The sequence below is a fragment of the Ictalurus punctatus genome, chromosome 15 (assembly GCF_001660625.3).
Source record: "Ictalurus punctatus breed USDA103 chromosome 15, Coco_2.0, whole genome shotgun sequence".
NCBI lineage: Eukaryota > Metazoa > Chordata > Actinopteri > Siluriformes > Ictaluridae > Ictalurus > Ictalurus punctatus.
In genome coordinates, this window is record NC_030430.2 from 1,198,920 (window position 1) to 1,221,965 (window position 23,046).

At 39.8% G+C, this 23,046-nt stretch overlaps 1 protein-coding gene across 1 annotated transcript in view; it reads left to right on the top strand.

Moving 5' to 3' along the window:
* Positions 1-23,046, top strand: part of plxna2 (plexin A2) — a 232,277-nt gene that overhangs the window by 40,706 nt on the left and 168,525 nt on the right. Inside the window, exons 2-3 of the mRNA XM_047160545.2 lie at positions 1,474-2,804; positions 8,751-8,933. Of these exons, the coding sequence (XP_047016501.2) occupies positions 1,602-2,804; positions 8,751-8,933 (1,386 nt within the window). The 5' untranslated portion in view covers positions 1,474-1,601. The remainder of the gene's footprint in view (positions 1-1,473; positions 2,805-8,750; positions 8,934-23,046) is intronic.

A 23,046-nucleotide genomic window follows, 5' to 3' on the forward strand; every position in this document is an offset into this window, starting at 1 on the left:
CAGGTACTACAGCAGTGAAGCAGTGAGTCAGGAGCAAGGACAGGTCTGGGCAATGTCAGGAGTACTTGTCTGAAACACATCAGGTGAGCATACGTACCGTCAGTTGTTTAGGATGTGAAAGAGCACCAGGACATCTGACTGCAACCTTGGAAAATCTAATCTTTTCTTTTTAAAACGTAAGCATAAGGAATAATGGCATCTAATGTTCCACTGATTGCCATTGTGTTAAACATGCCACTTTAATTCATATAATTACATATGCTGGGCTGCTAAGCTGAGTTTTCAGAAGCACATACTTGATTTTCAGAGGCGCAACCATTGTCTCCATTTGCTGCCCTCTTATGTCGCTCGCCTGTGATAATATATGCAGAGCAGCCAGGGACGAATAACAAAGAATACAAATGTGGTGGATGTGGCTGGATGACAGCACTGGTATCTCTAATGGTGGCCTGATTCGTTTAGGAATGATTAGTCTGCTGCCAATGATTAATTCCCCCAGGCTTTGATTGTGTCAGATGTAGAGGTAAAAAAAGAGGGGAGGAAAAAACACAGGAACAAAATTGGAAAGCATAATTAATAGATTCAGATCCTGTTAAACAGCCCTCTTAAAGAGCGGAGAGTAAAGAAAGGTACATGGAACTGGCACCCAATTTGTTCACACTTTGTTTCAGTAATAAGATTCAGGCCTCACTGTGTGGTGGATGAGATAATTAACTCCCCAAGATACACTTGAGAAAGGGTCCTCCCTTTTGATTTACTGTATAAAGTAGGCAGATCTCTGAAGCTCTTTTCAAAAGGCTGTTACAACAATTCCATACTGTGCTTGTTTTTTTTTTTCTTTCTGTCTCTCGTTCTCTCTCTCTTTTACTGATAGACTGTCAAAGCAATTAAGGCCAGATGGAAATAAATGACACTTGTGAAGAAAATGAATGTGCATCACTGATATTTGCTAGAAATGAAAATTATGGAAATGAGGAACTCTTAACCTTGATTCTTGTCATGATTGCATAATTCAAAAATGTTCAAATGCATTCATAGCAGTTTTGCTTATTAGTAGTAATGGTCATTTGGTTTATGTCTTTAAAAATTAGCCATTTAATAATGGGCTTGGTTATCAGCCATGTTGCTATGTAGACACTGTTTTGAGAAAATATAACCCAAATCTTGCCTCAAACTTTAGTTAAACACTGTATTTAGTGTATGAGTTGGTGGCATGACATCAGCTCATGCTAAGTTCCGTTGCTATAAAGCTTCACCTTCCGTCATTGTACTTTCCTACATGACAACTCCTTTGGAATGTGTAGATAAAGCTTTCTGCCCATTGTCTCTATGAGCAATTGAATGGCGGCTCAGAGGCCTGGTGAATTATCAGCTTTTCCTGTTGACTTTGATCTCTTTTCATTTAGCTTACATGTGAGTCAGGATGACCTTAGTCTTACTCATTTGCCCTCTGTCTCTTTCTGTCTTTTTCAGAAACATGTGAAGACAGTGGAATAGAAGAACCATACAGTTTAACCATTAGGACTCAGAAAGAAAGGTTGTAACTTGTAATACCCTGCCCGATTTCTAGTATTGTTTCCTCCTTGCCATCCTTTGGGATCATGGAGGGCCAGCAAGATTCACAAAGGACTTTACAAGTAAACTCTTCTAGTTCTTTAACACTGCCCTTGTGTGTATGGCTGCTGGTGCTAACCCTTGCTACAACATGCAGTGGGCAGACATTTACCACATTTCACCCTGAGAAGCGAGAATGGTCTTTCAATCATATGACGGTCCATCAGACAACAGGGGCACTTTATATTGGTGCTGTTAATCGTGTCTACAAGCTCTCTGGCAACCTCACTCTCCTGGTCTCCCATGACACTGGCCCAGAAGATGACAACAAGGCCTGCTACCCACCTCTCATAGTCCAACCATGTTCTGAACCACTGGTCTCTACCAACAATGTCAACAAGCTTCTCCTTATTGATTACTCTCAGAACAGGCTGCTGGCCTGTGGGAGTCTCTATCAGGGTGTATGCAAGCTACTTCGACTGGATGATCTCTTCATACTGGTAGAACCCTCACACAAGAAAGAGCACTATCTCTCTAGTGTCAATCAGACAGGCACTATGTATGGAGTTATTGTGCCTTCCCAGGGCAAAGATGGCACACTTTTCATTGGCACTGCAGTAGATGGGAAGCAAGACTACTTTCCAACTATCTCAAGCCGCAAACTTCCTCGTGACCCAGAGTCCTCAGCCATGCTTGACTACGAACTGCACACTGATTTTGTCTCATCATTAATCAAGATTCCTTCAGACACCCTAGCACTGGTCTCCCACTTTGACATATACTACATCTATGGATTTGCCAGTGGCAATTTTGTGTACTTTTTGACCGTACAACCAGAAACCCCAGAAAATGGCATGGCCTCCAGTGGTTCCTCAAATGATCTCTTCTATATTTCACGCATTGTCCGGCTCTGCAAGGACGACCACAAATTCCACTCCTATGTGTCACTGCCCATTGGCTGTGTGCGCAATGGCATAGAGTACCGGCTGCTGCAGGCAGCCTACCTTGCCAAACCAGGAAGAGTGCTTGCCACCTCACTCAATATCAGTGTCACCGATGATGTGCTCTTTGCCATCTTTTCTAAAGGCCAGAAGCAGTACCACCGTCCCCCTGACGATTCAGCCCTCTGCGTTTTCACCATCAAGGACATCAATGCCCGCATCAAGGAGCGCCTGCAGTCCTGTTACCAAGGAGAAGGCAACCTGGAGTTGAGTTGGCTGCTTGGAAAAGATGTTCAGTGCACCAAGGCGGTAAGGCACCCTTTGCTATAATACCATCATGTTATTTTATGTAAGAAGCCTAAAATAGTACTATTACAAGAAAGTGTTGTTCAGCAAATGCTCAGACAGATCAATCAGCACTTTGTTTGATTCCTTTTTGAGGATTGTATTAGGTCCTTAATATTTATTAAGTAGTATCTATTTATGAAATTATTTGAAGAACGTCTCATCAATCATACTTTCAGTAGCAGTACTCAGTTATAAACGCCTCTACCAATGACACCAACCATTCATAACCATCAGATTGAATGTAGAGTAACAGCAGACACAACAGAGACACAGACACAACAGGGCTTCAATAAAGCCCTCAATCCTATCAAATTCCTCCTATCATGTAAATCTCTTATTAGGTTAATCTTTGTTTAGTTGTAATTAAAAATAATTAGTTTATAGCCCTGATAGGATAAGTAGTCATATTAAAATCTATCTGAATCTATCTGAAGACATGTTCGCAACTTAGAATGGATTTATTTTTCTTGGCAAGCATTAACGCAGTAATGTTCTCTTCCACTGCAATACAAATACACCAATCCTTTCTAGTCTAGGAGAGCATGGAGATGGAGAGGGATAGGAGAGAGAGCATGGGCGAGAAACAGACTGAGAGTGAGAGAAAAGAAGCTGTGTCCAAATACCCGAGAGCAGGACTCTACTGTATGTCCCTACATAATATCTACAGTCCTGTTAAATTCAGTTAAGAAATGTAGCCTCAGGAGACTGATGTCCTCTGTGTCTTTATTCCTTAGTTGATAATAGGAATGAAAGGAATTATGATAGTTATCAGCCAAATGCTGGCAGCTGTTCCCTGAGGAAGATGTGACACTTGTTTGCACCACTTAAGTGGCAGCAGTTGGGAGGTTCTCTTATGGTTTCCACCTTTCCAGCCCCATTACACCCCCACTGACACATCTCCCATCAACACCCATGGGCCTGTCAGCCAGGCCATGTATTTCTAGATCTCATTAAAACACTTCACAATGCACTTAAGTCTCCAGCCATTTTTACTTTGTTCTTTAGATTAAGGAATGTGTCATCACTTAAGAGAAGATGCACATAGAAAAAATGCTTTGCTCAATACCTGCTCAATAAATCTATAGTATTTAATGGCTTGCACTGGGTGCATTTTAATGAGTCACACAGGAAGCACTCTATGCTTACTCAGATCAGTTCTGCTAGTAAGGGGTTTTGAAGGGGTCAGTGCCCGCTTCCTGCCACATGGCTATTTTTCTTTTCTTTTTAAAGTCCAGCAGGAGTATGAAAATATTTTTCCAAAGAAATAATATACTCTTCAGCAACCACCCCCCCCCCCCCCCCCCCTTTTCCCTCTGAAATAGAAAATAACCTCCTTTTACCTTAGAAAAAAAAAAAAAAAATTGGCCATGCTCAGTGCAGTCGCTCAGTGGAGCCAGACAGGAGTGTTTTTATTTAATTTCCTGATAGTTATTCCTGACTATTTAGATGGCACCAGATGTGGCCTTCTCGGCTGGCTTCTCGCAAAAGTATAACACCCTGAGAGAGAGAGAGAGAGAGAGAGAGATGCACCGAAACTAAATTTCTCAGCACAATCTCTTTTTTTCCCCCAAAGTAAGTAAGAAAGAGAGATGCATGTTAACTAAGTGTATTGTAAGCACACTGACCATAATGAAGTATGAGGACTACCTATACAAAGAAAAAAATTTAAATCCTGTGTTCATCCTGTAATAAAAGCAAAATCTAAAATAACGATCTAATAATACATCTAATGTCATTGGGCACCTTCTAGCTGAATGAACCTTTATTTATTGTGAAAGCACTGTTAAATTCATGTCTAGTTATTAACACATTGTACTTTATTTGTGGAAAACAGTGGAGCATATTTCCCTCATGCACTGTTTCAACTGAGGAATTATTGTTTTACAAAGTGTACAGGTCCCAATCCTCGCTCATACTCAGTGGGCCCTTTGACAACAGCAGTATATTCAATAAGGCCACCTTGTGAATCAGGAAACAATTCCTGAACTTTTATATTCCTGTTAGGCTATTTAACAGCCCAGAAATCAACTTCCTGCATCTAGCAAGGAAATACAATTCCATTGTTTCCCACAGATCTCCTGGAACTGACAACACAAAAGTTTAATAGAATTTCTGCATGCACAATATCAAGACATTTTGCATTTTAACTTTTGTCCTTATGAATTTCTGTATTAAATCACAGTGTTCAAACTTTATTAAAATTCATTAAACCTGCAGTGTTCCATACAAATGCTGGCCGTATGATCCTGATTACTTCACTCAAAGATTTGTCTCAAATAATTAAGCATTCCGCCTGGTTTTACTTTTATTATAATAAGGTTAATGTAGCACAGGGACTGGAAATCAGAAGTGTATAGCGTCACAGGTGCAAACTGAAATCATACAGGCCTCCCAACCTCGATGTAGTCTTGGCGAAATTCTAAATACAAGCGTGCTGCTGTAAGAAATCATGGTGCTCATACAAGAGTACAAACCACTGAAACCAAAATGGTAGTTCATCAGTACTGTTTTAGACGAATGTTTTCTACTCTTGATGAAGGAGACCTGAGTGACTCCTCACTAATTGCTCAAGTGCGATTGAGTGAGAAACAGTCTGAGCAGCTGAAAGAGCATTTAAAGTGCAACTCCGCATTACTGGCAACATGAAATATTGATCTTATTGACTTGTCATCCATTTGGGTGCGGTGCACAAGTATGACCTATGTGTGGGAACGAGTGAATTCCTTTAGGAAATGTACATTTAGTTAATATTCTTCAATACTTTTCTGCAAATAATATAACCAAACAGGCACAGACTCAAACATTAAACATTAAATAAGGTTGAAATGCAAGGGAGTTATATATACAGTATATACACTCACTGTTGATCTCCCAGAATCTATAAAGTTTATAAGGAATGGTGCAAAAAACAAACGAGGAAACAAACAAACAAAAAAAGACTCAAGTGAGTGGCAGTTCTGCAGGGGAAATGCCTTGTTGATGAGAGAGGTCAGAGGAGAATGGGCAAGCTGACAGGAAGGCTTCAGTAACTCAAGTAATCACTCTTTACAACCATGGTAAGCAGAAAAGCATCCCAGAACTCATCGAACCTTGAGGCACATGTGTAACAGCAGAAGACTTGATCGGGTTCCACTCCGTCAGCCAAGAACAAGAGTCTGAGGCTACAGTTGAAGATTGGAAGAAAAAAAAAAAGACCAGCTGATGTTTTTTGTCTGCCACATGATTGGCATGAATGAGCAGGGACAAAGGTATTCATATTAAAGTGGCCATTGGTGTATATACATATACATATGCATTTGTATATAATTCCTTAATAAAGTGGAATGAATTGCTTCAAACCAGCTGGAATTGGGAATGACTATAGCAAGGAAAGGAAAGGATGCAGATTTGCATCTGCTGGTCGTCATCTATGCACATCATCTAAACACTCACACTCTAATGGAAACCAAATGGGCTAAATTACATTCACAGTCTCGGGCACACAGCTGCACCTGCAACACTGCACCAACACACTTTTTCAATTTACATGGCTAGTAAAGCCGTGGTCTCAGTTACAGAGTGAGGTTTCATGGTGCACTTTCCAATTAACACACCCCCACCTGCCCCACCTCCTGCCCCAAGCTGTCTGATCTCACTCGCAGCTCCAAAAATACATTGTGCGAGCACATAATGTAGCCACCTAAATCATTTTAGCTTTTGAGTTCACCTGTGAGAATTGCTCCAGCTATTTTGGGAAGGGAAATAAAAGAGAATGTGGCATGGAGGGCCTGCGTACGTTTATACCCTCTGTGCATTATTGCTTTCCCTGAGCCTATATAACTGGCTGAGCAGCCATAAAATTTTACAGCCTGTAGCTGGAAAGTCAGTGTTAATGTCTGTGATGGCTGTGGTGCAGGTGATGAACAGTGCGCTTACATCAGCGTGCTCCTCTCGATGACTCTCTGTGGCAGTTTGAGGCCAGTGCCAGTCACAGGGCTCTCGCTGACCTGAATCAAGACGATCGCTCAGCTGACTGCGAAGCCTGTAACTTACTGCTCCTTTCTGAATGGAGATTGATGTCAAGTCAGGGCTCTGTTCAACATGAAAAACGACTGTGTGTCCTCTTTAATATTGTAAATGTTTATAAAACTCCATCTTTGCCTATGCATGTGTGCTAATGGTGGTGTTATCTTAATGTTGTTAGTTTAATGAGATTTCAATTGAAACCTACTTTGCCATATTGGATATTCTTATTCTTATTATTTATTATAAGAATATATACATTATTATACATCTTTTAATGTTCAAAACTATATATATATATATATATATATATATATATATATATATAGAGAGAGAGAGAGAGAGAGAGAGAGAGAGACAGAGAGAGAGAGATGCACCAAAACTAAATTTCTCAGCGATACCAATAACCGATTATTCAGAGTGATATCGGCCGATACCGATACTGATACTGATAGTTCTGTCTTTTATGCCTTCTTATAAATTAATAATAATTAATTTAAAAGAATTCTGAAAGAAATGCAAATAAAAACTTTATTCTCTCCATTTCAGCAAGTTGTTTGACAGTAACTGGTCTCATAAACAGAAAACACATTACTCTAATTAACATGAACTAAAGTCTGAAGATTAAAGTAAGATTATTAACTTATTGAATGTTATTAATTCATATTAACATTGACTGAATTGTAAAAATCCTCCTGTTAGTCTCACATTCACTCTCCACAAACACAAGCATTTCTACTTCATCACTGACATCAAACTGGTCATATATAATATCAACTTTTTATATATTAACATTGACTGGATATGAAATATACTACTCTACAAATATATTTTTCTGTGCAATATAGACTTTTTGTCAACTCATCTTTCAATGGTGTACTAGCCTTTTAATTCAGCGTGACGCTGAGCGGGCAGCACGGGGGGTGAAACAAAAATAAAAAAAAATGACTCGACGCTAAAACTCCCGCTTCACTGCAACTCACTTCCGGTGTAAAATGTTATCAGTGCAGAGATTACAGAGCTTACACACTGCAGTTTTTTCATCATTCCACCCAAGAGACATCATTTTTACACACAGCTCGCACATAATGTGTTTTCCCGCCCTCTTTTGATTGACAGGATACAATCGGCCCTGAAGTAAGTAAGAAAACAAACAAATTAACAAACAAGGCGTGGCTTGATTGCTCTTTTATAGGAAATTTCGATTGTATTAGGCTACAGGTCAAATTTGCTATCGAGACAATATTCCACTATTCACCCACACTTGCAAATTTGTAACAATCCACATAAATTCGATTCAGATAAAGAGATATGAAGATAAGGGGTATAGTTAAGAGGGTTTCTACGTTTTCTAACAGTTTTATTTATCTGTATATCACCTATGCTATGACATTTTCTTTGAATGCAAACTTTTTTATTTTTTTCCACGAGAAAAAGTGCATTCACTGTTCAGTGTGACTAATGCTTGAATCCAAGTGTAATCTAACACACTCTTCTGTTCAGATTCTCCAGGTGGGTAAAGCCACACACACACACACACACACACACACACACACACACACACACAAACACACACACACACAGAGAGAGAGAGAGAGAGAGAGAGAGAGAGAGAGAGCGAGCGAGAGAGAGCTTACCAGTACAGGACAACAGCTTTCATAATAAGGCATCATCATTTAGTAAGCTGTGATTTACAAGTTTAAGGCAAGCCTTAATAGTGGTTGGTAGATGTCTACAGTCTAGTCTTGTCCCTCATGGAGCTACAGTACTGTAATCAGGCAGTGATGAGCCAAAGCACCTTGCTTATTGCTTTCCACTCTGTCCTTCAGATTAACCATTAATTTCTTCTGAAAAGCAGTCACATCCTCATTAACATCATTAATATGAGCCTTTATTTACGTACAGCCAGTGCCCATTGATGACTCCTTCTGTGGTCTGGACATTAATCAACCCCTGGGTGGCTCTCAGCTGGTGACTGGATACACACTCTACACGGAAAGCAGAGACCGCATGACCTCAGTGAACTCCTATGTGTACAATGGCTACTGCGTGGCTTTTGTTGGCACAAAGAGTGGACGTCTGAAAAAGGTACGTTTGGTTGTGGTTTTCTATTGCACTGTACCCACCTTGTTCATCTAATTCTGTCATGTTTTACACTTCCAGGGATGACTTGGACAACAGATAACTTGTTGGCTTTGGAACAAAATTGTATTTAAGTTATTAGTCTCTAAGTACAGTATTTCTCTTATAGTTATACGGCGTAAGCAATATAGCTTGTTGGCCATTATGGCTCAGCACTGAACTGTGCCATATTTCACAATTTAAAGTGCATATTTAGGTGCCTTTGCTGAATACCTAATGTTGTCCTTTAGAACTTTCCTGGCCCTTTTCCAACTCTATTTAAAGGCAGATCTCAATTACTAGTACCTCCAGAGGGCATTTAACTTCAATTCGTTCCTCTCTACCTATAGCTGAGTAGAAAGGGTTAGATACAGAATTATCCTGGCTGTCCTCTAGTCTGCTGTGACCAACCTGAACCTGCCATGATCTAGAGGTTATCTGTACTTCTAGTATTTGAAAAGTTATGAGTGATTAGAACACATTTCCTCACAATGTTTATGTTTAGATTATGTTAAGAACACATTCTGAGTTAAGAGCACATTTCTGATGGTAGTTGTTTGCTGGTAATTGCCTGCAAGTTATTCCGTATTATAGTGCAGGACATTGTATTGAAAGATCTGTGATGTTTGGTTTTGTATAAATGGAATGTAGATTTGATATGTCTGGAGGTATTTTGCCAATAACTTGGTTTTCAATAGTCTTTGAAGATTAATCAAATTTGCTCCATTAAAATTGGGTAGCCATCTATACTTGATAGCTGACATTATTTCACTATGCAAAATCGGTAGCTAGCAAAACTGCATGCTAATAAGTCAGACCACTGTGAACATTTAACCATTGTGTGAGCTGCACTTGTAAGTCACCTTCTTCTATAGTGAATCATCCCACATGGATAGCCTAAAGATCTATACAATCTGCTCATACTATATATTATTCTACACACTTTACCAGACATCCCACCCTACAAAAACTCATTTCAGAGAGGTAGCTCCTTAGCAGCTAGCCAGCTAGTTTAAATAATGTTAGCTTTGCTAATGAACGAATGAAACCTGTTAACTGTTAAACTCACCTCTTGGAGCCGCTATCAATATGTGGGAGACTCCCAGAACTTCTAGGAGAAGTGGGGTGTCTGCTTTACAGTATGGAATGTTTTATAATCCCACCACTGATATCACCCAAAAGAGAACGGGTTAAATTTTGACTCTTGTTCCTCTCAATGAGTCTTCCTTGTGTCATCTCTGGGAGTTTTCCTTTGCCACGGTTACCTCTGGCTTGCTCATTATGGATCTAAATCTATATTCGGATTTCTGTTAAGCTGCTTAAATGACAATGTCTATAATTAAAACTGCTATACCAATAAAATAATATAAAATTGGAAATTTCAAATAATGATACGGTATCCTGACGGGTTAGCTGCATCATTCTTTATTGCATAAATAGTAGCTCCTTGGATTAGCATGATAGACAGGTCCATGGATGTGCCAGTGGTAATGAGAGGGCTGCAAAGGCTATTGAGGGATGCCTGTGTTGCTGAAGTGGCATCATGGCAACATGGCCTGTTTGATTTATCTTCATTCTCTTGCTTGAGCTGGAGGCTTATTCTCCAATTCACACAAACACAGAAGTCATATTCATCTCTAATTGAATCGGTGGTATAATCAGGAAGTGGCATCTGAGCATCTCATTCTGTGTAATCCCCTTGTTTGAGCAGGTTAATAATTCATACTAACATCCGGCCTCCCATCTATAGTGGAATTGATTTAGGCAGGAGGTGTAGTGCTCTCCACAGTGGTGCTATGGCCCATTTGTTTGGTTCTGATGCTCATACTTTAATCTCATCGCTCATACACACACACACACACACACACATGCGGCAGCTGGTCAGGTGTAGCCAAGCAGTCGAGGACAAACACACAAGCATTCCTCCAAAGCCCATGTCTGTCAGCGAGGAAGCTGTGGTGAAGGACATCACCCGGATGTGTAGGGAGACTTTGCATTATATTTTGCTGCCTGAAGCCCCATGAGACTGTGATCACACAGCTGCTGGAGCGAAGGACAGTGTGTGTGGATGAGAATGTGACTACTTTGTCAAGGTTTTTTGTCTTTTATTGGGGGTTGGTAAGCTTTCTGTGCATGTTTTGGACAGCACGGGCAGGCTCAGAGATCCTCAAAATGCTCAGAGCATTTGCTTGTGTCCTTTTGCATTCTAGTGATAAGCCTTTTCTAAGCTGAGCAGCACTGACAATCTGCCTTTTGTAGTGTAACTTCTGAGTTGTGAAGGAAGGATATAGGTTTCCGTGATGTCACACTGGAGGTGGTGTAATGTGGTATAGAAAGGTGGGACCTGAAAAGAGAGAGTAGTGTAACAGAGACAGAGAAGGCAAAAAACTGGCGAAATGTAAATTTAACTCAGTTTAAAAAAAAAAAAAACCTGGGCTCACACTGCAGCTTCTACTTGGATTGGCTACTTTCCCAAAGAGCAAATCCCCTCCCCTGTCCACACACACACACACACACACACACACACACACACACACACACACACACACACACGCATACACACGTGTGTGTCTAAGGGCCGCTTTATACCTCTACATTGAAATATATTTACATATTTGCATATGTATTCGCAACAGACAAAGGAGGTTTATGGATAAGAGTGGCACAAAGAGGCACAGGTGCTAACATGCAATGGTTTCCAGAAGCTAACAGCATGTCATGCATATCTGTACGTCAAACAATGATTGGTTGAAGGAGGGGAATGTATCTGTCTGTGTACCAGGAAATGATGTGATGAGGAATTAATACCCTTTCTCCATGGGTTTTATATAGGGTTGCAGAGTAATATTGTTCCAAATACATCCCAAGGTTAAACAACAAATTTTTAATAAATAAAGTGTAAACAGGTCAATTTTCCAATATCTCATCCAGTACTTTCCCCAGCTGGGGAATCTTCAGATATTAGGGACGTATTCCATTAATAATCATATGTATAATAGCTTGAAAGAGAAACAAGCTTAAAAAAAAAAAAAAAAAAAAACGCTTACGCTGTTGGTTTCTAGTGGTTGTGTCTGTGATAATATGTCTCCATTATGATAAAACGGGTATTTGGATAGCTATTAATTAACTACACATTTATTTTCTTGAGTTAGTGTTAATGGCATGAATTTATTTACAGAAAACTACGATCTCAGTACTGATAATACAGATGAGTGAAAATGCTTCTTGGATTATAATTGATCATGTGAGATTTCTTTGCTTCACTAGCACTATTCAAGACATGTTCATATTCAACAATCACAATAAAGTATAAATCAGGTCTTATTATCTTTTTGAGAACTTATTACTGTAGCTAATTAATGCTATGAAATGAGAATAAAACAGAAAATATATATATATATATATATATATATATATATATATATATATATATATATATATATATAGATAGATAGATAGATAGATAGATAGATATACTTATGTTTAAATAAGTTAAATAAGTAGCATTTTCGTGTTGAAAACCTCAAAACGGTCAAAAGGTCAAAATCGGTCAGATGTATCTACCATTGTGGGGCGTTTTGGTCTCCACCAAGATATGAAAACAAGCACAGATTGTGCACACATACACACGCAAACTCTTCTTTCTCACTGTTAAAAACTAAAGCACATGCACACTCACACACACCACTCCCTCATTCATTCCACATACTCTGACTCTTGCTTTTCTTCTTCAGTAAAGCTTCCTTGGCTGCTATTCTTCAGGCACTGGTAGAGCATGTAGAGAGAACGGGTTAAAGTTCTACCCATGATGGGTAGCTAGAGCGGTGAGAAAGAAGAGAAGGAATTAACGAATGGTACTAATGTGCTAATCAGAAGTATAAAGGTATATAACCAAAATAATGCATGGTGATATTGTTTGAGATTTGCATTACTTGCTGAATGTAATAATTAAAAAAAAAAAAGGTGCTGTAGACCAAGACAGAGTGGACAGTGAACAACAGCAGGAGAGAGCAATCGGCCTTTTATTCTGCTGCCGCAACAGAAAATGTGTATGAGAAAGAGGCTGATCTGAATCTATGGCTTGCTTTATCTGTCTTTTGTCAGAGGCTTTGGTTGTATATTTAAGTTGGAAAGAATAATGGAGGCGCACATTAGGCTATATAAATGTGCACTTATTCTCAGGAGAATTTATAAGGCCTGCTTTCTCTGATTTGTATTGCAAACAGTATTTTTTGGCAGGATCAGTTGTGAGGTGAGCCAGGTGGCTCAGATTTGCTGTACCAAAAGCCGGGTATTTTTAGGCTTGCATAAGGCTTTTATTGATATTATGCTTTAAGAGTTATCATAAGGATGTCAATTCCATTTGTAAGAGAGAGCAGATTGATAAACAGGGTATGAACTAGTAGTCATTTAATTAAAAAAGATATTGTATGCAACTCTTAAAAGTCATGACAGTACCAGATTTGTTTTAGTTAATGTAACAGATCTAAAAAATGCTTTTGATGAATTCAGGTTACTTAATGTCTTATTGTGTTCTCAAATCCTCAATACCCATACGAAGGAACACATACAGTACTGTATATCACTGATGATTTATAAATATATATACAGGGTGTCCAAAAATTGTGCATACTTAAGGGACTACGTATGCCAGCACCACGTCGGTTGTTCCTTCGTCAGTGGATGTTCATGGATGTTCTCAGTTGGTGCAACACTTCCAGTCTTTGTGAATTTGTAAAAAAGTTTGGCAAAAGTGTTGTGTGTGATGTGCTTGCAATGTTTCCTGTTAAAGTCCAATACATTCTTCTTAAAGGCTATCTGAAAAAAAAAAATATATTTTATACATTACATATATATAATGTATACTAAGTAAAAATATTGGAAGACATTTTGCTAAAATGTGTTAATTTCCCCTATGTATAGAAACTTTTGGGACACGCTGTAGAATAAATTATGGTGGTACCTGTGAAGATATTGTAATGGAAATAACATCAGAAATCAGGAAAGGGGGAGGCAAACTAGTCTGGGTTTGTCTTTTTTTTTTTTAAATTGTAGTTGCCTGTTGGACAAGTTGGTGTAGCTGTTTATTTTATTTATTTATTGGTATTTCTTTCTTTCTTTTTTAATTAAATATGAGCCCTACCGCTATGCCGCAGAAATATTGGGGAAAAACCTCAGAGGTAGACATGCCAGCACTGTCAGCATGTCTTAAATGAAATGAAATTGAACAGTGTGGTATTTGTTTGTCCCGCAAGCTTTATATCTGAGCACTCGCACATGCACACATGAAAGTAAAAACCTCCTGCCTGCATGAGTTTTTTAGTTGTGTTCTGTGGGATCTCAGTCCTTATGCACACCTTTAACTCAGCTAGATGTCCTGTGAGCCTGGCAAGCTTTAAACAGAGGGAGAGAGAAATCCTATTCATATCTGTATTTGTAGCCATTACAAAGCATAACCATGCACATGTAGAAATTCTGTCAGAATAGATTCTCCCCTTGCTCTGAACCAATCAGCCCTACAGTTGAAAAGTGGCTTTGAAAAGAGCCTTTAACATTGTCTCATCTGGTATAGTTATGTTGAACTTCTGTACAATACACAGGGAGCATAATCAGACCTTGTGTACATGCAGACCCCTAATTAATTCCTTTCATGTTGCTCCAGTGCATAATCAGTATTTTGTTTGCTCAGGGCATCAGCAGGGCTTGAAAGCACAGTTCAGGTGTGTCCCTCCTGGCAAACGCCTGAAACAGTAATTGGACTCAAACTCCCATTGAACTGGTCAAGTAAGCATCTGGGCTCTGGTCCCAGTTTCCTCTCAACTGTGCTGATCTGTTTGACCTGGTGCATGAGACTGTACCGGGGACACAGCAGCGTGCTATACCCAACCATACTACATGAAAGGCCAGCTGGTTTGAAGAGCGACATCGGCAGATGCTCCTAATGCTTATTTCCATCTTTCGTCTCACAGATGCATTTTGATTTCTTGACTGTCATGCTCAAACATGCAAGTTTGACCCCCCAGATGTGGCTGTGCCATTTGGCCTCCTGTGTTTGTTCTGCTCAGATGGACAGACATCCTTATCATGTCCCACCTTGTTTACATCAACTGAAGTCCATCTGGCACTTGTTTGTAAGCCATTGTTGCACTGATTTGTACTGCCTAACCTTGCACAGCCTGTGATGTGACTCTCCATGCACTGACACCCTAATCAGCATCAGCTAGAGGTATGCAGCTTTGTCTGGGAGCAGGATAAGACATGGACAGTAAGAGATGGACAGGATAGTGTGGACAGAGCAGATGATTGAAGGATGAAGGAGGGAGTGTTTTATAGTGTGCCTTTGTGCCAGGGGTATCTGTCCAAACCAATATGAAGAAGAGTATCCCTAGCAACAGTTAACACTCGTGACATCGGTTGAATAGCGTTCCATCCGTCCCTGAGGAGTTCATCATTCCAGTTGCAGCAAGACAATAACCACAACCAGTCTTACCCAAAAGAATGCATGTACATACGCACACACACACACACACACACACACACACACACACACACACACACACACACACACACACACACACACACACACACACACACACACACATAGGCACAATTATGTGCTGATTTTTGCATTATAACATTCCTATTTTTAGTTTTCCCTTCTCATGTGTAGAGCTTTATTCTTCTGATGCGTGGGAATGATTCTTCACTGAGGAGCCATTTACAGTGAGCCTGTCAGCAGAGAAAATGCTCACAGGGCTTTGCCCTCTAAGAAAAACTCGCCTGATATTTCAGTGCTAATTTATTTTTTTCAAAGTCAGGGTCATACACCACACTGCTTTTCTTTTCTTGTGGCAATTTGAACCATATTATATTGGTCTTCTTTAGCTCTATAGATGCAATAAGGTTAAAGAAAAAACTCTCTTCTTGTAAGATAATTGTCCATGATATCTAGTATTCTAAATACCACAACCTTGGATTTGGAGGAAATGAAACATTGCCACTTGTTAAATGCCATCGGCATGCTTTGGAACATACAGTACTGTATTAAAATCTGTTGTTCACTGGTTTTATGAATACAATTAATAATGACTTGGTCTCTCTTTCTCCTTTGACTGCCTGAAATAACTGTTTTAATACTTTGGAAGTTGGATTGACCAGCTTAAGGATTTTGTTATGTAGATATAGGAGATACATTTTGATTAGAACTCTCTTGATGGGGTAAACAAGTTATCAGAGTGAAAATGATCATCTACAATGATTTCAGCTTCCTTTGAAACACTACCTTGCTGACTCTCAACAAAATTGCAAACAAGCTTCCTAATCATGTTACTGTATGCTGGGCAATTCCACTTCAATTAGACTCCTGGCAATAATGAGAGCCTCTGATTGGGTGGAGAAACTGGCAAGCTGTAATGTACCATTGCACAAGCAGCAATTTTAGTTCAGGAAAAAAAGAACTAAGAAAAGTAACTGAAGAATATCACAGAAAATGCATTCATCCTGGATTAGATAAAGAGCAATGAAGTCCTAACAATAACTGGCTTTGGAGAGCGAAATTTGCTACAGTTGATATTTTATATCCACAAGGTTGGCCACAACATTCAGCTAGATGCTGTGAAAAGAACTGAGAGAGATTCTATCCACATTTGTTTAATTCTTTTAACCACTGTAAATATATTAATCGGTGTAAAATGGGCACTACTTAGTCTTTCTTCTGGCAGACTGAGTAATGGCATTATAATGACTTTGACACTGTCTTCCAGAATTTAACTGTGCCGTGTTATTGTGCAGCCCTGCATTTGCGTGAGTGGTGTTCATGATTGAGTTGGCTTTGGAGTGCACCTTCATTACATAATTATTTGGATTGAATGTTGTGAGACAGTGTTGACCTTGATGTGACCTCAGTTTGACTCATGATGATCCAGCATTTAACCTTGTGGACAGATGAAACAGCAGCACCTAACATATTGCTTGGCACTGGAGGAACGATTTTTGAAGTTCATTCAGATCTTCCGAGCCTGAGTGATGCCTGTCTGCCTTGGATCAGCCTCAGAGCTTTCTGAAGAGCCGCCTTATGCTCAGGACAAAGAGCTGGACAACCCCTGCGGTTTCAGTCATCCTTCAAAACAAAACACATGCACATACAAATGAATGCACATCACTGACAATCAGAAGTCTCTCGTCCTTTCCATTTCTCTTTAGCAGTATTTTTGGTGCTCCATGCATTGTGATTACCGGTTTCAGTCTCCAGCCATCACTTGTATATATCATCCCATGCATATATCACTCTTATTGGGGCGTATTTGCTTTTTGATTTTGAGCCCGTGTTCTCGCTGCCTAGATTTTGAGAACTGACAAGCAAACGCTCCAGACACAACATATAACTAGACTGCGTCTTATCAAGCGTGTATTGCATTCACATTTCTCCATGCTTGGAGTGTTGATTAGCCAGGCGTTTGTGTAATAATGCCTGTAACCCTTCAGGACCTCTTGGCACTCATGTACCACCACATAAAGGATATGCTTATTCATACCCATGCTCATTATTAAACGGCTGCCAATAAACTTCCTTCCCCTGACTTATTATTTCCTATCGCACATGCTGATGATCTGCAGCTTAACAAATGACCCTACTGACTGGCAGTGTTAATCACTCTTCACATCAGGAAATGAATAAATGAACCTCTCCATGATTAGCGTCAGTTATCGTCTGAGTGTCTGTGGGCACTGCTGCTTTAATATTGTCCCCTTGGCTGGAACAGAAATGCAGTGGATAATGATTGGGGGTTGCCATGTCTCAATATTATCTGCTCTAGCAAAGCTGAGTGAGCACTCACTCTGAAATTGAGTAGAAATGCTTTTTCAGCAACTTGAACTCCTTTGCCAAATAAAAAGGCCTAAGCAAAACCCATGTTGATTTAATATAACAATGTGACATGATTTTGTAGTGAACTTGGTTAATGTTTCTAAATAGAGAAGGAAAAATTACTATAAATACATGCACATCCACCTACTTCATGTTCACGCCTATCTCAATCAGTAATATGTTACCATTGCACTGCATTCTAAGATGTTCCAGTTTATTTTGTGTAATCTTGCCAATCTCAGGTCAAAATCAGAAGCAGTGATGTCCACTGGTCTTAGAACAGGCAAAACCTGAGTGGTCTGATTACTAATGCATTTACTTACTTTTGTATTTCATTTTGTTGAGATGGAATGTCAAAGTTCGTGTTTCATGTCAGAAAGTTGTAGCAGCTTATAAATATTCAAAGAATCTTTCAGCCAGCATTCGCACTAGAGGGATAGCTTTGAAACTCGAACCCCATAATAATCCTTATCTGTTGCACTTGCTCACATTATCTGTTTCTACGGAAGCAGTAGACCTTTAGACATTTATTTTCAAATGTATTTTTCAACCAAAGTTCTAAATATCCATGGGCTAAATTGAATGAGAGAAGGAGGGAGAGAGAGAGAGAGTAAGAGAATAACATTACATTATTTTGGCAGTGCATCTAAATATAGATTTTTACCATCCATCAGAGTGAACCACTGGCCTGCTGCCAGACTGTATTGATTTACTTTACAAAGTACTCGAATGGGTTGGATATCTGTGATTACCCAATTCATTACTGTAGTCTTTCAGAGTGGTAGAAAATTAGATAAAAGCAAGGCTAGATGGGATAACCTAAATCGTACTGTATATGCATGTCTGGCTGGGGAAAGTGCACTCTAAACCAATTAGCTCAGCTTAGCTTAAGCTAAAATTACATGCTTTGTTGTCCAGCCCCCATTTTTTATTTTTTTTTTTTCATGACATCTATACATAATCTTATCTATACATGCTTGGATTAAAGATGAATATATATAGGGAGATAACGTTTAGTTTTTTCAGAGCATTGTAATATGCACTGACACTTGCATTGCAAAGTTCGTAAATACTACATTGAAGTTTTCACATTTTTGCAGGGGAACTTCACACATACTGTAAAAATCTGATACTGCAGATTTTTACTTTTTGCTTACTTATTCTTATTCCCAATCTGCTCATACTGAGCATCTTTTCAACACACTCCATGCTGTTTGATTTATACTGTACAGTGCTGAATGTGTTGAGAAGATGTTCGGTATAAGTATTTGGTTTGAGGAGAGCAATTATGAAGCGTAATGATTTATAATCCCACTATCCAGTGTCACCCGCAAGAGGAGAGGTTCTCTTCTGAGTCTGGTTCAAGATTTCTTCCTTGTGTCATCTCAGGGAGTTGTTCCTCGCCACTGTTGCCTCTGGCGTGCTCGTTAGGGATCTATATCTACATTCATAAAGCTGTAGCTGTGAAGCTGCTTTGTGACAATGTCTATTGTTGAATGTGCCGTATAAATCAAATTGAACTGAACTGAATTGAACTGAGCTTCTGCCAACTGCCCCAGTGAGCACATATGGCAGTGCAGATGAAAGAATTTTCTACTGAACATATTTTTAATTCCTACTAGTTGAAAATACATCATCCCCGTATATTTTACATAATATATAGAAGACAAAGTAGAGGGTAAAATAAGTACGTTGACCCTTTCACGCATGTGTAAATTCAGATGATAAAGTCTCATTTAGGGAACTGTACTGCTACCTTCTGAATCAACCTATGTGTCTAAACTAATTTTAGTTGATATATTTGGTGCTTTGTTTCTTGTTGATTTGTACACCACTGAGTTGAGGTCACATTTTTCCTGTCCTGACATCGGTGAGTTTCCTGTCTTCTTCTTGTTGCTGTCTGCCTCTTTTTTTTCTCCTTCTGTCAGCCTCGTAGGAGCAAGCTCCGGGCTTCAAGCTAGAGACCATCAGCCCTAACAAGTTCTGACTTCCATCTAATAGCATGTGATAATGTTTCAAATGATGGGTAATAACATCTCCCTCAGAAAGTCATTTGCGAGCCATCTCCTCTCTGTACTGCACCTTGGCAGGAAGCAGAGATACAGGCCTGATTCTTACCCAGTGGCTGACTTCCCCATGATGCCACACTCAGTTGTGCCTAATGGGCATTGACAGGTTCCACTCCCCCATGCATCTCAATGCTTTTCATTCAGAGCAGTTTAGAAAGAACCCTTATGGGGAGGTACCTACTTAAACTGAATCACATTCCGATTCACTGTGGCACCCCGTCAAGGTACACACGAGGCAGCTTATCATTAGTGAGTTAAACATGTATTGCTTTTTTTCATTTTCCAGTTTAAATACTTCCACTTCTGTTGCCCTTGGACTGTATTTTGTACACCATGTTTAAAACCTTTAGGTACGTGTGAATCTGGCAAGCTTTTTGTGTGTGCAGGTAAGGACCTGGAAACCTTCTGTCATATATAGAGAGGTAGAGATTTTTTTTTCTCTCTCTCTCATTCCGAATCCCATCAGCGTCACTCTTGCTATGTGGTTGGCTGGCTCTGGGCTCTTTCATTATGTGGTGCCTGGGAGTTGCTTCAGAGGGCAATATGAGTGCTGGAACAAAGAGCAAGGTCGGGTCCATGCAATGCTATTACACAATCTGAAAGTGGGAAAGAGAAGGGAAACTAGCTTAGGGACGTGACTGTGTAAGCCCTAGGTGGATCAGACTGTGTGTGATGGAATTGATGGGGGACAGAACACAGCAAATATGCTAGCAGAATGCTGTAGAACTCATCTAATCTAAAATACTTTCAACAGATGTCTATTAATCCTAAATTGCTCTGAGTGCACTGTCATCACAACAACTTCTAGGAAAAGAATAAAATCGGATATTATATTTCAGGGGAATTTATTATATGCAAAATAAACATATATAGTGGTTGTCCACTAATTGTAGGGTTGGCGGTCCGATTCCCGACCCACATGCCTCTACATGCCGAAGTGTCCTTGGGCAAGACGTTGAACCCCAATGCAAAGTTGCTCCCGATGGCAGGCTTGCGCCTTGCATGGCAGCTCTGCAGCCATTGGTGTGTGAATGTGTGTGTGAATGGGTGAATGCGACACAGTGTAAAGCATTTGTACAACTGCTAAGGTTAAATAAGCGCTATATACTGTAAGTGCAGACCTTTTACCATTTTTACCATGGCTTACTGTATATAGGAAGGCAAAAGAATAAACGCTACAGCAATGAAACAAATAAAGGCTACAAATTGAAATGATGCCATACAAGAACAGAACACCAGCTTGCCAATGACTTGCTGACTTTTTTGTCAACGGTGCTAACACGACATGCTATTAGAAACTTTGTTAGAAGCGGACAATAATTATATACTCAGTAGTTTACCTAAGTCTGTATTAATGCACTTAACTAGATACCTAGCTTGTCATATGTTATTATTATATCACATTAGCTACCACTTTTTAGCCTAGTCAATTACGTATTCAGGCAACTAAACCTGAGCAAGCACACTGAAGCGTGTACATGCCTGGTGGGCTAGCTCAGAAATGTCTGATTTGTCCAGCCCTGCCTAATTACATTCAGTAATACTGAAACCTTGATAGTGTTGTTGTAGCAAACTTTTGATGTGTATGTATTAACAAGTGCGTTGTAGCTGTGAGTTTTATCGTGCACATTTATTATAGATGTTATATATTTAATGACTGATGCATTTAAAAGAGCAGTAGCCGCTAGAATCATACACTGGATTTGTGTGATTGTACCAGTGACAAATGATGCGCTGTTTGTATGATCCTGTATCTTCGTAATATATATTGTGATGTCTAGTTGCGCTTTGGCTTGTGCTGAAATATCACCCTTGGGAATATCTTATATCAAAGATTTTTACCTTCAGCTCCATAACAGCTGCAATGCTGGTTTTTGACCCGTTGAGTAAGACAGATAGGGTTATCCTCTGTGGTGTGGGGTGCTGTTGCACACACACAAACACACACAGTGTTAGGCTTCAATGAAAGCAGCTGCTGCCCCAGCAGGGGTTCAGCCCCACAGGCACTGTGTGTGTGAACGCATGTGTGTAGATCCTGACCCATTGTCTGTTTGTTCTTACCCCCACCAGGGCAAGTAAACAGCTGCACCTCAGGGTAGGTCAATATGCGCTCAGCACCATCAGAATGGATAAACTACTAATAATCCTGGAGGCGGTGTGTTTTCTGCGTTTCACTGAAGTCAGCATGAAAATGTCCCTGTTGACATTGGCATAAACACTTCCCTGTGGGATAAGATAATGCTAAGTGAAGTCGTTATGGTTAGCTCCGTATTTTCCTCTGGATTTCCACTTTGACCGCACTAGCTTGTAAGTGGCTCTCAGCACTAACAGGGGAAATGGAAAATAATTCTGAAACAACCAAATTTGGTTTCATCAGATGATTCCCTGAAATCAAATCCATGAGGAGAAATCCTGCTAACACTCACCAGATGCTACATTTGCTGCAACTCCTTTCCACAGGTATGCGATGTGTTGTTGGGACGTAAAAACTGAAAGGTGTGTGTGCAAAGAGGGGGATCCGGTGACAGTCATGGCTTCCAGGGTTTCTCCTCTGTAACACAATATGTCTGATGTTTGGTCTGCGCTTCTCCCTGGAGTGCTGGCGCGTTTAAAAACAGCACGGTGACTCCAATAAGATGAAACATGTCAGAACCAGATAAGGTTTCCATAGCTCACCATTGACTTTCTCTCTCTCACTCTCACTTATTGGATCGTTTCTGTCATGCCTGTTCAGTGTCTGGCTGCTGTTTATATTTACGTATGATAAGGTAAAACTTGTGCACGTTTCAGGTTCTTTTTTAGAGATCCCACATGGTGAATATTTCAGGGCTTTCCCTGCTCTACCGCGTAATAACATTCATTAGCTTATTATCAGACACTTTATGAGGTCGTCCAGGTGTGTGAGACGGAAACCACAAATGTGCACAGAATTGAATTCCCACAACTGGCATTAAAAGCCACACATTTAAATAATGATTCTTTTTTCTCTTAGTGTCTGCCAAGGCCAGCGCCTTAGTTCCTACAGAGTTCATTTGGTGAATATGTTAGCACATTTAAGGGAGGAATAGTTTTGGTCACTTGGCGTATGTTACCTTAGGCACTCTAGGGTCTTATAAAGTGGCAACGATTGTCTAATGAATTTATT